Source organism: Mercenaria mercenaria, chromosome 19 (assembly GCF_021730395.1).
Source record: "Mercenaria mercenaria strain notata chromosome 19, MADL_Memer_1, whole genome shotgun sequence".
Lineage (NCBI taxonomy): Eukaryota > Metazoa > Mollusca > Bivalvia > Venerida > Veneridae > Mercenaria > Mercenaria mercenaria.
The window spans coordinates 33754970-33771458 of NC_069379.1; the positions used below are offsets into that span (position 1 = coordinate 33754970).

General features: G+C 35.0%; 2 protein-coding genes across 3 annotated transcripts in view; one reads left to right on the top strand and one right to left on the bottom strand.

Annotated features, from left to right (window-relative positions):
• LOC128551314 (dymeclin-like) overlaps positions 1–16489 on the bottom strand; it is a 176434-nt gene that overhangs the window by 101963 nt on the left and 57982 nt on the right. The window lies entirely within an intron of this gene.
• On the top strand, positions 12408–16419 carry LOC123528317 (uncharacterized). Of its 2 annotated transcripts, none has more exons than XM_053532136.1 (2): positions 12408–13746; positions 14720–16419. In XM_053532136.1, the coding sequence occupies exons 1-2, from the start codon at positions 13147–13149 to the stop codon at positions 14729–14731; spliced, it is 612 nt and encodes a 203-aa protein (XP_053388111.1). In that variant the 5' UTR covers positions 12408–13146; the 3' UTR covers positions 14732–16419. The 2 variants fall into 2 exon arrangements, with proteins under 2 accessions (XP_053388111.1, XP_053388110.1); XM_053532135.1 differs by having other exon boundaries at positions 12412–13746.

A 16489-nucleotide genomic window follows, 5' to 3' on the forward strand; every position in this document is an offset into this window, starting at 1 on the left:
TCATACTAGAAATAAAAAATTATGAATTGATAAATTATATTATGCACACTCAGTGACACTGGCTTTAAAATTAAATTGCTTTGGTTAAGTTTCAGTGGCTTGAATATTGTTTTATATTTTGCTGACTGTCAGTGCCACCTAGATATTGTACGACAAGCAAAAACAATCTGAATTTTGGTTCAGCTAAAATATGTACAAAATAACAACCTTATCGGCAGATGTTCAGATAACATTATCGGAGATTTATAAGACTCTTCTTGGAAATAATAAGTTATGAGTCCGAAAAAACATTTATTACTGGATATGTCATTATGTGTTCCTCAGTGTCAAAGGCACATGTGGCATATAGTGTCTGAATGTTTGTCCCAAACATACTTTCAAAGGGTCTTCTTACAGATTTTGTTGGTATACTTTATTAAGTGAACATGACAATATTGCTCAGAGTTTCATGTTTCATAATTATCTTTTGAGTTATAGTACCTGGCTAGAACTTGATCCTAGGAAATATTGAGATAATCTTTTATATATGGCCAATATCTCCACTGGATTAGATTGCCCGTCACAAATATTAAACAACCGTTAATCTGACAGTCCAATTATTTTGACTAGTTTGAATCTTTTATCACATGTATCATTGTCAAGCATTTGCAGGGACATGTCATTTCAGGGCTTTTTCAGGGTTTTGGGAAAAAGGCCCCTGGTCATATTGGGAATTTTTAACGCGGTAAATGGTCAAATTTGGGAAAATATACTGACAAATTAAGTGAGTTTTTAATTAATATATATTAGTTTAAATCTTCAGTTTCAAATTTTACTGGTAGACAGTATCCCCTTGTGAAATTTTGAGATTTTTTTTTTTCAGGATTGTGTTCCAATATTGCCTAAAAATACAGTAACTCTTTATTTGTCATGCTAAAAATTTTGTTTACAGTTTGTTTTCACCAAAGTTATAACTGAAATTATCCAAAAAGTAGAATGGCAAAGTGCGTGTATTTTCGAGTGTAAAAACTGGGTCGCGAAAATATGTGACAATTGATTTTAATGGTGTAAGAACTACCTGTCAACATGTTTTGGGTACTTTATTCAATTAATATTTGTGTTTTTATGCATTTTGAGCAGTTTTTGCATACAAATCATACATTTCTTCAGCAAAATCTTGTAATTATTTTTTGCCGAGGTTGCAGACGGTCATGTTACTAAAATTAGAAACGTGTGGGTTTTTCCAACATTTTGTTTGATTTACTTGGCAAACAAAACTAATTGTGCAAGAATTATTATTGAAAAACAGAAAGTAACTTATTTCAGTTGGGAAATTTTTCATTGGATTGGGAATTTTTTGCTCCAGATTGGGAAAAATAGAGCATATTTGGCATTGGGAATGGGGCCGAATATCGGCCCCGTGAGATAGGGTGAAAAAGCCCTGCATTTTACATTGAAATTGAAGTTTGTTTTGAACAGAACTACTGAAAATTGTGGTATTAGTTATTTTTCTTCTCTAACCCTCAAAACTTCAAAAGTAAAAAAAAATATGTTTAGCAAGTTGATACTCACTTTTGCTCTTCCATTTTGCCATTTCTTTGGTTTCTTTCCTTTTTATCAATTGTGGTATTTTTCTGACAGTCCCACATGAATTCGATCGTTGTCCAATTATAGCAGAGCTACCGGCGCCGCAAAGCGGCGCCAACAGCGTCGCATTACGGTTAAACGTATGAAAAAGAAAATGAATAGAGAGATCTAACTGTGAATACTATCGAGTTGAAAATTCGTGGTACTTTTTGGAATCGGTGTTGTTCGGATTTTTTCTGGTACATTATGCACATAGTAATTAATCAGTAAAGACGTCAGTAGACGCTTACTGTTTACGGTTGACAAAAGCGTCTCGCTTACTGCTTTGAATATTGAATAAAAATGCAAATGAGCGTTTGATAATAAGAAATAAATGCTAAATACATTTTCTACGAAGAAAAAAAGAAATAAAACACAATATTTTCATTTTGAAACGACTTTCGTCACGCTGCCATTACTGAACTTTGTTATATATACTTATGTTTGTCTGATTACGTCATAACTCCACAATGGTGTAGTGGTTAGTGAGTTCGCGTTGTAAATCAGAGGTCGTGAGTTCGAACCTCACCTGGGCCAGATTTTTTTTAATTTTTTATTTTTTATTTCATTTTTTTTTGTATTATTATGAGTTTTGAAAATATTGTATAGCTAAAGTCTCTTGTAATTAAATTTGGAATTGGAACATTAACTTTTTACATTAAGTCCTCATTGCCCAACATTCACACGCAAAGACACAGAATTCCTTTGGCTATTGGCCTAATGAGATTCTGTTAGGTTTAAAATTTTCAAAGTTCAAGCTTTTCAATTTGAAGCAGTTATCATTTTGTGACTGGTTTCCAGTATGATAATAAGTTATGTAAAATTGTTGATGCAGTGCGTTTTAAAAAGAATAACAGAAATTATTCAAGTATGTTTTTTTTCTTTATCTTGGTGCAGATGTTAATCTATACCAAACTTTCTTTTGATTATATACAGAATATTTGTAGAGTTCTCACATGTCGAGAATTAATCTTGATGCAGTCTAAAACATGCATTCAGAAATCATGAATTATCATTAATAATTTTAATAGATCTAAAGAACATAAACTTCCTAAACGAATCCAGAATTCCAGATAATTCCAGCACCACTCCTTTAATTTTTAACGGGCACTGGTGATTTTTCATGGGAGCTCTGCCTTTTAGGTTGCACCTACTTTCATATTAATATACAGACAACAAATCTTGTACATGTGATACGCCAGATTTTTCAACATCTGGACAGCTTTGAAAGTTTGATAGTGAAGGCCATTTTTCGTAGGTGATTACTCCTAATGTTGAGCTTTAGGTGCCGTAATTTCTACTCAGATCCAATTTCTTTACAACACTTGTTATCTCTGCCAACTCATTCCAAAGATTATTGTCTGTAAACTTGTATATTTTTCCAATTTAATTTCACACAATTTACATTTATGCAGGCCGCCATTTTTCATGCGTCTACTGATCTAGATTAAAAATCTCTACCATACAGTTAAACTTTTATTTTTGGCAGCAGCAATTACGGACGGTCGGCGGGTAAAATGAAAATAAAAGTACAGAAAATGACTTTTATTTTTATTTTGTTTTGTCAGAAAATAGGGTCGGCGCTCCCGTAAACCAGAAAATTAAAAAATGCTGGCCCTATTTACGTTCACGAGGTCACGTAACCTATCCTGCCGCACTAACAGAAATCTGTTTGCCAAAAATCGTTTTACTCCATGTACTGTAATTGCTGTCGCTTTTTCATTATTTAAGATTTTTTATTCTGTTTTTTGTACTTTCTGGTCAAAAGTCTGAATTTTAAGCCCATAGTATTCATCATTTATTTACTTTTAGAAAGAAATAAGTAACTAAGATCGCGCTGTTTGAATTTTTACAAATGATTATATGAAAATTCGACCGTTGTTATAGAATTTTGCCTATATTTCTGGCGATATCTTATTAAAATCATTATAGAATTCAAAAAGTGTTATTTCTCAAGGGGTGTTGAAAACTTGAAGCGGAAATATAAAAAAATGAATGCACTGCGCATGGTTTTTGTGTACGTGTCGATGTAAATTAGATATTACGATAGGTCACACGTGCTTGTGGAATGGAAAATTACCGGCATGACGTTTTGATACCTTTATGATTCGCGGGTAAATTCCAGTCAATCCAGGCAGCGACTGAACCATCTCAAAGTTTGTTGACGTTTTGGAGATGTAATTTCTGAATTTTGGTAAAGTAAGGAAGTAAAAAACAACCCGCCCGATCGGTCGAGTACACAGTGAGGTCCACTCGTTCTACTCAGACTTAACTGCCAATGCGAGCGGGCGAGTGGAATTTTACACCCTGTTAATGTGGATAAATGTACCGCAAAACACGATATTTTGCGCGCGTAAAACTTCCTTCCTGTGAAATTACGTCCAGGTGAAAATACACTAATTTTATTTTCTTTGGGGCTGTAAACAACAGACCGGCGGAAAAATAAGATTAAACTCGGGAAAATGAATTTTAATTTTATTCCATTTTTGCAATATTTAGGACCGGCGCTCCCGTAAAACGAAAAATAAAAAAACTCTGGCCTAAGGTAAAAAAAAATGTCCTGTTCATATGCTTAGAATTTCTTATATAACAGGAAGCAGTGTTCAAAGCGCGAGCATTATGGAAGTGTGGCATGTATCGAACCTTGGACCCCAACGACAGCGTTATAAAGGGGTCCCAGTGTATTACTTTGAAATTACATAAACTTGTGTGCACTGCATGAAAAGACCATTTAACATTATCTACTGATAGATTTTAAAATGGATATTTGTCCAAAAAATACTTTGAAAGAAACAGTTACTTTATACCTTTAAGGTAGTGGACAACACTCGGGAGATTTCTATGTGATAACATATTCTTATTACGCAATTTGTTATACTTAGCCGTCTTAGGACTTAAATGTAGCTCGATGCAAGCATGACTTTCCGTAAAAGCCGGAAAATGTGTTCGGAGTATATATATTTTGTTGATTTTCCGCAACCTTCAGGCAAAGGTTGTACACATATTCACCAAGACATCCCCAACTTTTGTGAATATAAACACCTTATTTAGGGGGACTAATCGGAAAGGATAACACGTCAGGTGAGAAAATCAATATAAACATAGTCCTTACCTTGTATTAGATATCAGATGTAGGTCAACACAACTTCAACAAGGCAGTATGAAAGACAGCTACAAATCCCCCGCCACTGTTACCGAAAGTGAAAGGGTAAACCTTTGACCTTGGGCTATGACCTTGAGCTTAAACTGACATGACTGACTCATGAATTCTGCACATTAACTTGATGAAGTGATCATTTGACCCAAGTTTCATGAAAATCCTTCAAGGTGTTTAGGAGATACAAAGCCTAAACCTTTGACCTTGAGTTGTGACCTTGACCTTGAGTTGACATAGTTGAGTCTTGAGTTCTTGATGAAGTGTTCATTTGACCCAAGTTTAATGAAAATTCTTCAAGGGTTTAGAAGATACAGAGTGGACACAAAATGGAAGGCTCAAACATTACAGGTGTACCAGTAAATAAATTCATGAATAATTAATGAAAATTATGGTAAAACAAATAATGACACAGTTGTGGAAAATCACCCTAAAAACATACCACTTCAAAAAAAATATGGGAGATACCTCTGGACACCCCTGCCTTTATCACTCTCAGTGATATCAGTATGTACATCACACATAGTAATAATAAATGTCACTATTTTCATAATTTTATCTGTACTAGCTGATTAAAACAGTAAAATGCATCATGCACTTTATTTGCTCCAACAAAGTATTAAGTGATTCTGGTTGGATTTGAATTACTGACATTTAAGATCTTTGAAGGAATCACACACTAAATTACACATAAACCAACATACGTACCATTTTGCATGTACTTTGGAAAGGAAAACAAATGACAATGAAATGAAAAGTACAGGTTTGTATTAAATTTCTCACAAAATACGTAGGTACATTCTAACACAATATTAGTATACATGCTTGTACACTCTGTGTCCTTTTAACATTAGTTGATAGTGGTAAATCAGATTTTTGTCAAGTAATAGATTTTTCTGAAACTATAACATCTGATGTACACTTATTAGTGTTCACTTAGTGCTTTTATAAAAGTTAAATTTTCCCTTGTCAGTGTTGATTCTCCTAACCTGGTTGCCCAACCAGGAGAGTTATCTTATAGCATAAGCATAAATTTGATAAACACACTCTGCATAAGGAAATTTGAGCTAGTTCGATGAGATTTATATTTTTTTCTTTCTAGTTGAACATTTGTCTTTATATTCTTGGTTACAGTTATAGTTACAATACGTCGCCTTATTTCCATAATGCCGTAACTTGCTTTTTGATAGTTTTGGGGAACAACGTTTAAAGATTTGAGTGTCAGTGACTTTACACTACTTACAGACTTGTTGAACTAAACTTTAGCCGGTTTATGTTTGTTCTACAAGGTCACAAATTCACCATCCCACTGTGACCTTGACTTTTGACTTACTGACTCCAAAAAATAAAGGGGGTCATCCTCTTTGTAAGGCAAATCATGCTATCAAGTTTGAAGATTCTGGGTCAAGAGGTTCTCAAATTATTGGGGGAAAAACTGTTTAAAGGTTCCAGTCCCAGCAATCTTGACCTTTGACTTATTGACCCTAAAAGCTATAGGGATCATCTACTTTATAAGCGCAATCATGCTGTCAAGTTTGAATGTTCGGGGTCGAGTGGCCCTCAAGTTCTTGGGTTGAAACTGTTCACTCTACTTACAGACAGATGGACAGACCAACTGATGCAACCAACAGGTGTAACTGTTTCGGGTCACTGTGAACTTGACATTTGACCTACTGTTCTCAAAATCAACAGGGGTCACTAATATGCTGGTCATGATCAACCTCTCTATTAAGTTTCATGATCCTCAGCTCAAGGATTCTCAAGTTATCGTCCGGAAACCGTTCAACTGTTCCGTTTCATTCAGACCTTGACCTTTGATTTATTTACCTCAAAATCAATAGGGGTCATTTGCTTTTAATGATCAACCTCCCTATTAAGTTTCCTGACCATAGGCTCAAGCATTCTCAAGTTATTGTCTGGAAACTGTTTAACTGTTCCATGTCATTGTGACCTTGACCTTTGACTTACTGAACTCAAAATCAAAAGGGGTCATTTGCTGATGATGACCAACCTCCCTATAAACTTTCATGATCCTAGGCCCAAGTGTTCTTGAGTTATTATCCTGAAACCATAAACTGTTCTGGGTCACTGTGACCATGAACTTTGACCTACTGACCTCATAATCAATAGGGGTCATTTGCTGGTCATGACCAACCTCCCTATGAATTTTCATGTTCCTAGGCCCGAGCAGTCTTGAGTTTTTATCCGGAAACTACATACAGACTAACCAACAAACTGACCAACCAACCAACATCTGCAAAACAATTTACTCTTCATTTTTCGAAGGGAGGCATAAAAATTGCACAATGCATGTCAAAGATTTTGCACAGTCAATTTGTACAACGACTTTTAACCCACAAGTGTGACCTTGACTTTTAAGATTTGATCATGTGAGTCCCCCAGCTTAGTCTAATATCTTGGTGCAATCATTCACTAATTGTTTTATGATTAGTTTGGCATGTAAATCTGCTTGTTTCCCATTTTTTAAATTGAGATTAAAGATGTCATGCTCAATTTTAGACAACTGCCCATAATTTACTTAAACTGAAAAGAAATGGGGGTACACTTAAATTTTCAGACACTTCGTTATCATAATGAATTTAATTTTTGTTTAAATACATCATTTGACATGCATATGCATTTACTAATAGTTACAAATCTGTAACGTCACAGATCTTCAAATTTATTTGAAGATACCGAAATGACATCATTATAAAGTCAGGCACGCAAAAACGTGCAGAATGAGCAGAAAATGGATTTTATTTGAGATTTTACAAAAATGGGATAACAAAATAAAAGTAAAAAAAGGTTAAGTTTGTTTTGTTTTCATGTTTCTTCATTTTTCTTAAATACTTAAGAACATAATCTACCTCTTTTGAAGCTATAATTAGCTAAAGGTAGCCCAGTTCTTTCCATCTGTCTTTCGACAAAGGTATTATTTTATAAAACACTGGTATACTTATTGAGAATAACATGACAGAAAATGATGCTATACATGTTTAAAATGAGCTCTAAAGTCAGGAAAATGTCGAATATATTATTGCAATTCTTTAAGTACAAAATTAACTCATTAGCTTCTGATCTTCCTTCCATCTTGAATATAATATTGCAATTCTTTAAGTACAATATCAACTCATTAGCTTCTGATCTTCCTTCCATCTTGAATATATTATTGCAATTCTTTTAGTACAATATTAACTCAGGGGCTTCTGATCTTCCTTCCATCTTGAATATATTATTGCAATTCTTTTAGTACAATATTAACTCAGAGGCTTCTGATCTTCCTGCCATCTTGAATATATTATTGCAATTCTTTTAGTACAATATTAACTCAGGGGCTTCTGATCTTCCTGCCATCTTGAATATATTATTGCAATTCTTTAAGTACAATATTAACTCAGGGGCTTCTGATCTTCCTGCCATCTTGAATATATTATTGCAATTCTTTAAGTACAATATTAATTCAGGGGCTTCTATTCTGCATCAGTACAAACTTATTCTCCGCAAGTAACTGCGAACTTTCCCAAATGAATCAACGGTGGAGGACGAATGATTTCAGAGGCAATGTCTTTTATCAAATTGTCACAGAGAACATACACCTCACCCGGGAATCGAACTCACGACCCCACGATCCATAGATCTGTGCTCTCCATATTGAGTTAAGTTGGTGGCTCTGCACTGGTAGAGGTTGAATTTATCGCCACTGAGCGACTGCGTTTGATTGTCTGAAAAGTACCTTATTTGAACATGTTTATTACGAAAATGGTGCTTTATAAACTTTATGTGCTAATTATGACAATAATAATAATAAAAAGTAATCCATCAAGAGACTATAGCTTGCAGTATCTTACATATGTAACAAAGTGAAGAATTTTTGTACTCCGCGTTACATCGTATAGCGGAGTACCTTTGTCCTAGCGTTATTATCTTTCAAAACCTGTTTTGAATGCTCGAGTGATTCGAGATCAGATATAAATAAGATTTTTGTCGGTAAGAAATTAGTTCTAGCGATTCACTCTGTGCGGTGACATCGTTACAAGCCGGAACAATGGTCACCTCGGACCGCAGCAGTTTTGATGATCGGAGGAGAATGGAAAATTCTAGAATCCAGGCTATGATAGACGACAGGATGAAGGCGTCTTTAGGCCAACATTTTTTTATTTTCTGGTTTACGGGAGATTTTTCAAAAAATTAGGGTCGGGGGGGGACAAATAAAAATAAAAATAAAAGTCCCAATTTTGAGCAGTCGACCAAATAAATAAAAATAAAACATCCAAAAGGATACAATTTTTTTATTTTTTGTAAACCACAGAAAACGAAGCTTGAAAGCTTAAATTGCATACACACTCACAAATGACCTATTCTGAACTGGTTTATATCTCATCATCTCAGTATACTTTTGTTTTCTTTATGTGTAGCTTGTATGAATAATGCCATTTTCAAAGTCACCAAGGATATGCACTATCTGTGTTTTTGTATGTATCTTTTTTGAAGTAAAAATAGACTCATTATTAAATATACATATACCACAGTTGACATTATCATATCGTAAGACCACTGCATAATATTTATTATTTAAACATGAATAAAAACTACTTTAAAATGGGTATATGCAATGACTACTTCAGGTCTGCATCCTGCATACATGCATATTGATTGGCTGGAGAGGGAGTCTTAAAAGATAGGCATTGTCATACTAGAAATGAAAAATTATGAATTGATAAATATTATGCACACTCAGTGACACTGGCTTTAAAATTAAATTGCTTTGGTTAAGTTTCAGTGGCCTGAATATTGTTTTATATTTTGCTGACTGTCAGTGCCACCTATATTGTACGACAAGTCAAAACAATCTTAATTTTGGTTCAGCTAAAATGTGTACAAAATAACTACCTTATCAGCCGATGTTCAGACAACAATATCGGAGATTTATAAGACTCTTCACTGAGATGGGACTTGGAGTTAATAAGTTATGAGTCCGAAAAAACATTTATTATTGGATATGTCATTATGTGTTCCTCAGTGTCAAAGGCACATGTGGCTAGGGCTGTCATCGATAGAAACGATATCGATGTATCAACGATTTTTTTTGTCGATCAATTATCGATTCCCATTTTCAAAAATCGATATTTTACAGGGAGAAAAAACTACCCAAATAAACACTCAGACCCTAAAAAACAACTTAAGTTCACAAAGTTGTAAATTTGGATGAATGCAAAAAAGGAGTGAAGGCAAATTAAAAATGAAAGATGTTATTAATTTTTATGTATTTCTTTTATTTCATAAATACAAATACAACACAATCAAACAGAAATATGGAAAGTCGGCAATAAAACTTAAAATAGCATTTACAGGAAGGTATATAGTATTATATGAACAAATAGGTCGTTAATCTAACTTAATAATCAATATATCGATGTATTGTCGATATTTGTCTTCTGATATATCGGTATCGTCGATACGCCTAAGACCCAATCAATGACAGCCCTACATGTGGCATATAGTGTCTGAATGTTTGTCCCAAACATACTTTCAAAGGGTCTTCTTACAGATTTTGTCGGTATACTTTATTAAGTGAACATGACAAATTATATATTGCTCAGAGTTTCATGTTTCATAATTATCTTTTGAGTTATAGTACCTGGCTAGAACTCTAGGAACTATCGAGATAATCTTTTATATGTGGCCAATATCTCCACTGGATTAGATTGCCCGTCACAAATATTAAACAACCGTTAATCTGACGGTCCAGTTATTTTGACTAGTTTGAATCTTTTATCACATGTAGCATTGTCAAGCATTTGCAGGGATATGTCATTTTACATCGAAATTGCACTTTGTTTCGAACAGAACTACTGAAAATTGTGGTATTTGTTAGTTTTTCTTCTCTAACCCTCAAGACTTCAAAGTAAAAAAAAAATATGTTTAGCAAGTTGATACTCACTTTTGCTTTTCCATTTTGCCATTTCTTTGGTTTCTTTCCTTTTTATCAATTGTGGTATTTTTCTGACAGTCCCACATGAATTCGATCGTTGTCCAATTATAATATACAGACAACAAATCTTGTACATGTGATACGCCAGATTTTTCAACATCTGGACAGCTTTGATACCGATAGTGAAGGCCATTTTTCGTAGGTGATTACTCCTAATGTTGAGCGGCTAGACTTTAGAATCTGTCCGTAGCTATTCTCGTTATTTGGGCATTCTTTTATTTATCGATGTGGTAGCATATATTTTCCTCGCCAGGTTTAGAAAATGCGGGGGGTGTGGGGGGCAGCAGCCCCCCAATTATGAATTATACAAACTAAAAAAGCCTTACCTTTATTTAAACCATACAGGTACTGGATATTGCAAATTATGCAGATTTTACCTATGGACAGATTCTAAAAGTACTCCCAAAGATTATTGTCTGTAAACTTGTATATTTTTCCAATTTAATTTCACACAATTTACATTTATGCAGGCCGCCATTTTTCATGCGTCTACTGAACTGGATTAAAAACCTCTACCATACAGTTAAACTTTTATTTTTGGCAGCAGCACTCTACCATACAGTTAAACTTTTATTTTTGGCAGCAGCAATTACGGACAGTCGGCGGGTAAAATGAAAATAAAAGTACTGAAAATGACTTTTATTTTTATTTTGTTTTGCCAAAAAATAGGGTCGGCGCTCCCGTAAACGAGAAAATTAAAAAATGCTGGCCCAAATGAATAAGATTTCAAGCATATTGAAAGGCACACAAACTTTTAAACGGAAGTCAAATGAAGAGCAGTTTAAATACAACTCCAAGGTTAGTATCGCTCTAGATGAGGCAGATCATTTGATACAATCAAACAAATTGCAGGAGTCCAGACAAAAGATCGCTGAAGCAAAAGAAATGATATCTCATAGACAAAAGCTCATACGCTTAGCGGACTCGTCAGAACTGGGGTGGAGGGTAGTAAACGAGTATGAATCCAACCCATTGGCCAGCAATTCCGACGATGAAAAAAGGATTTACAAGGCTGAGACGAGGGCGAACAAAAAGTTAAAGGCGGAGAAAGCTAAGAGATCTCGTGGCAGTAGATCATGGCCATACCGGAAGCCAACTACAGCATCGGCCGGCAATGTACAAGTTTCTAATGCTACACAACAAGCGCCTCGTAGACCAGGATTGTGCTTCGCCTGCGGGAAGCCAGGCCACTGGAAAGGATCGTCGGAATGTTCTGCGAACAGTTCCAATAATAAGATAAGTAGTTTTATTAGCAATAATTTTCAAAACGAAAATTTATTTCGGATTAAAGATCCAGATATCTCATTTTCACAAAGTGATAATGTGGTGAAAGAGAGTGACGTCATTACTGTAAAAAGTAGTACAGAGCAATCGTCTCCGGTAGGTAGACTGAAGCAAAATTTGTCCAAATGGAGATAGGCTTCAGACAGTACATTTATATTAAATGTAGTAGAAAAAGGCTACAAGTTGCCTTTTATGAGTGTTCCAGACAGTGTTGTTTTAAAAAACAACAAAACTGCTCGAGAAAATTCATGTTTTGTTGAGCAAGAAATTGGAAATCTCCTGCTTAAAGGCATAGTAAGTGAAATTGATAGTATTCCTTATGTAGTCAATCCTTTAACCGTAGTCTACAATAGAAATGGAAAACCAAGGTTAGTCTTAGATTGCAGACACATTAATCCTTTTTTACACCAGTTCAATGTGAAGTTTGAAGACATAAAAGTTGCAGAAACATTATTTGACAAAAACTCTTTTCTATTTACTTTCGATCTGAAAGGAGCATATCACCATATAGACATCTTTCCAGAGCACAGAACATATTTGGGGTTTTCATATTCTAGATCAGGACATACAAAGTATTACGTTTACAATTCTTTACCATTCGGCATAAAAACAGCTGGACACATATTTACGAAACTTTTGAAGGTAGTTGTTACATTTTTAAGAGCAACTGGACATAAAATCATTATGTTTCTCGATGATGGGATCGGTGGTCATTCAGATTATGAAAAAGCTTTGCGCTCAAGCGAGTTTACCATGCAAACGTTGATTGCTTTTGGCTTTTTACTTGCTGACGAAAAGTGTAATTGGGTACCGACACTGAGATTAGTTTGGCTTGGGCATGTTCTAGATATGGCACAGAATATGATTTTTATATCATATGAAAGAATACAAAGATTAGAAATTACATTAGATTCCGTGATATATCAGGTATGTCGAGATAGAGCAAATATAGTTCCAGTAAAAGTGTTGGCCAGAGTCGTCGGACAGATAATATCATTACAAAGCGTAATAGGCAACAAAGTTCGTTTAATGACAAGAGAATTATTCAACTGTATCAATGCAAGAGCCAGTTGGAATGCTCCTGTTAAAGTTACAGATTTAGTCATGAATGAATTACAGTTCTGTAAGTACACTGAACAGAAAAGGGAGACAATTAAACGAAAATCATGTGTGTCTGTATAGAATATTTGTCGATGCCAGCGCATTTGGCTACGGCGGGTATGTAGAGAATAACGTAAGAGTAAGTAGTTCAGTTAGTCAGGGAATAGTAAAATTAGAGTCCCAGAAGCTCCCGGAAGTGAGCAGAACAGAGTACGAAAATTTCTCAAAGAAGGAAAAAACAATAGAATGTATGTCGTCCCCGGAAGTGGACTTCTTAGCTAACAAAGAGTCCCCGGAAGTGGACTTACTAGTTTACAAAGCGTCCCCGGAAGTGGACAATTCAGTGTCTGATTCATTCAGAGGAACCAACAGCTTAATTAATACTTTGTCATCTGAGGCAGGTGATGAGACCAGTAGTAGGTCCCCGGAAGTGGACAGTTCGATTTGTGATAGGTCACATGATGCGCGAGTTGAGTTCAGTAGTTTGTCCCCGGAAGCGGACAGTATTGCAAGTGTAATGTTTCCTAAAGCAGATAGTATGTTAAATCGTATGTCCCAGGAAGAGGGCATTATTACTTGTAGCATGTCTCCGGAAGCAGACAGAACAGTAAGTAAAACTTTTCAAAACGTAGTCCGTTACGTGAAAGACACGTCCCCGGAAGTGGACAATACAGGTAAACATGTGTTATGTTTAAATGCAAATGAAAATTGTTTTTTGAAATCAAAACAAAAAGTTACCGACACGGAAGTCATAGGGCAGTGGGATACTCTAGAACAAAGTCAAAGTTCAACATGGCGAGAAACCGAGGCCGTTAATAGAGTACTCCATTCGCAAGCAAATGTTTTGCGAAATTCCTATGTTAAGGTTTATTCCGATAACAAAAATGTTAAAACCGTGTTATTAAACGGTAGTCGAAAAACACAAATTCATAGTATCGCTTTAGGTATACATAAATTCTGCGAAAAAGAAAACATTATGTTGTGTCCGGAATGGATTCCCCGGGAAAATAATGAAAAAGCAGATTATCTGAGTAGATGTTTTGACTGTGATGACTGGTACATTAGTCAGAATGTATTTACTTATTTAGAAAATAAATGGGGTCCACATAATGTAGATAGATTTGCGTCACATTTAAATAAAAAATGTGCAAGGTTTAATTCACGTTGGTGGGTTCCAGGCACAGAAGCCATTGATGCCTTAGTTCAGCCATGGGGGCAAGATATAAACTGGTTGGTTCCACCACCACGGCTGGTTACAGCTTGCATTAACAAGTTAGTAGTAGAAAAAGCTACATGTACATTAATTGTTCCATTTTGGAAGAGTGCGCCGTTTTGGCCACGTTTGACAAATAATGATGGAAATTTTAGAGATTTTGTGAAGGAAACAAAAAATTTGAAACGGACAAATGTCGTTTTATCAGGATCGGGGAACAATGGTTATTTTGCTAAAAATCCATTACCGTTTGATATGCTAGCACTAAAATGTTCAGTGTAAAATTATATTTGTTAACAACTGTTTCATGAAATTAGAAACTTACGTTGTATATGACACTATTTTAACAGTATTAATTCTTTGACAGGTGTTGGTCTGAAGGACACAATCAAACATAAACTAGACGAGGCAGGGATACATGGAGAATTACAACGATCAGTAACGGACAATATGGCGAGTTATCTTTTACAATCAAGGGCAGACAATACAGTAAAAAAGTATCAGAGTTCTTTTGATCAGTTTAAATCTTATTGTGATATAAACAGCCTAGTATCTAAACCAGCGTTACCTATCAGCGTAGCAATGTACTTTACCAGTTTACTTGATCAAGGCAAGTCAGACAATGTCGTGTCTGCAGCTTACTATGGAATAAAATGGGTACATAATATCAACGATCTTCAGGACCCGACGGAAAACAGTATCGTCAAACAATTGTTAGAAACTGCGAAACGTATAAGTTCCAGACCAGTACAGAAGAAAGACGTTGTAAGCTCAGAAATGTTACAAGCACTTTGCTTAACATATCAAGATAGTGTTGATATTATTGATTTGAGGGATTTGTCAATGATTATGTTAGCCTATGCAGGTTTTCTGCGTATGAACGAAGTCAGTAATTTGCATTGCAATGATGTACAATTCAATTCCGACCATTTAGTTTTGAAAATAAGGCAAAGCAAAACAGACGTTTATAGAGATGATTCAGAAATAGTTATTGCTAAAGGTTGTTCTTCTGCATGTCCGTATTCTATGTTACAAAGATATATGTCTGCAGCACATTTGTCGATTAACTCTGATGAATATTTGTTTAAACCTGCATTTAGATCAAAACATGTCGCGTCTCTTATAGGAAAGAATAAAAAGTTAAGTTACACAAGGGCAAAAGAATGTATTGTTGATAAATTGAAAAGTGTTGCGCCGGGCCTTAAACTTGGTACGCATTCTTTAAGGGCAAGTGGCGCTACGTCTGTAGCTAACACCGGTGTATCAGACAGGTGTTTAAAGAGACACGGTTGTTGGAAGACCGATGTAGCAAAGGATGGTTATGTAAAAGACTCTCTTGAAAAAAGGTTATCTGTCACAAAAATGTTAAAATTGTAAAGAACTTAAGATTATTTAAGACTTGCAAGAGTTGCATATAAAGAACATTGAATTTAAATTTTTCAGCTTCTCTATACTTTGTAATTTTCTATAAATGTGTGTCGCAAATCGCACAACAGTGTCTGTTGTTGATTTTGTATAGTATATAGAAAGGACTTTTTGTACTCCGCGTTACATCGTATAGCGGAGTACCTTTGTCCTAGCGTTATTATCTTTCAAAACCTGTTTTGAATGCTCGAGTGATTCGAAATCAGATATAAATAAGATTTTTGTCTGTAAGAAATTAGTTCTAGCAATTCACTCTGTGCGGTGACATCGTTAAATTTAAATTCAATGTTAAAGATCAGAGGAACATTATTGTAATACTTACTTTATTTACACAATAATTTGTAACCTCAATGTTGAGGAAACGTAACTTATCTAGAGTTAATAGTCATCTGACATACTGTTCATAAAAGATCTTTCAAGGATGATGCCCAACATTCAGTGGTAAAAGACATGTGATAAAAGGGCACAGGTTTCCAGACACTGGTTTTTCCTGGGCGAGTCGACCACGTTTTGGAAATCTTTTATGAATATCATGTAAAACATATTCGAAGATCGTTTGTTTAAACGTATACATTTTGTGTTTGATTAATTCACATGTATCTACGGCTTGTATGTTTAAATATGTCATCGCAAAATAAATGTGTCTCGCAAGTCGTACAACAGTGTCTGTTGTTGATTTTGTATAGTATATAGAAAGGACCAATAATCAGCA

Coding starts and splice junctions, on each gene's coding strand:
- LOC123528317 (XM_053532135.1), top strand. CDS start 14,803: ATGGCGAGTTATCTTTTACAATCAAGGGCAGACAATACAGTAAAAAAG.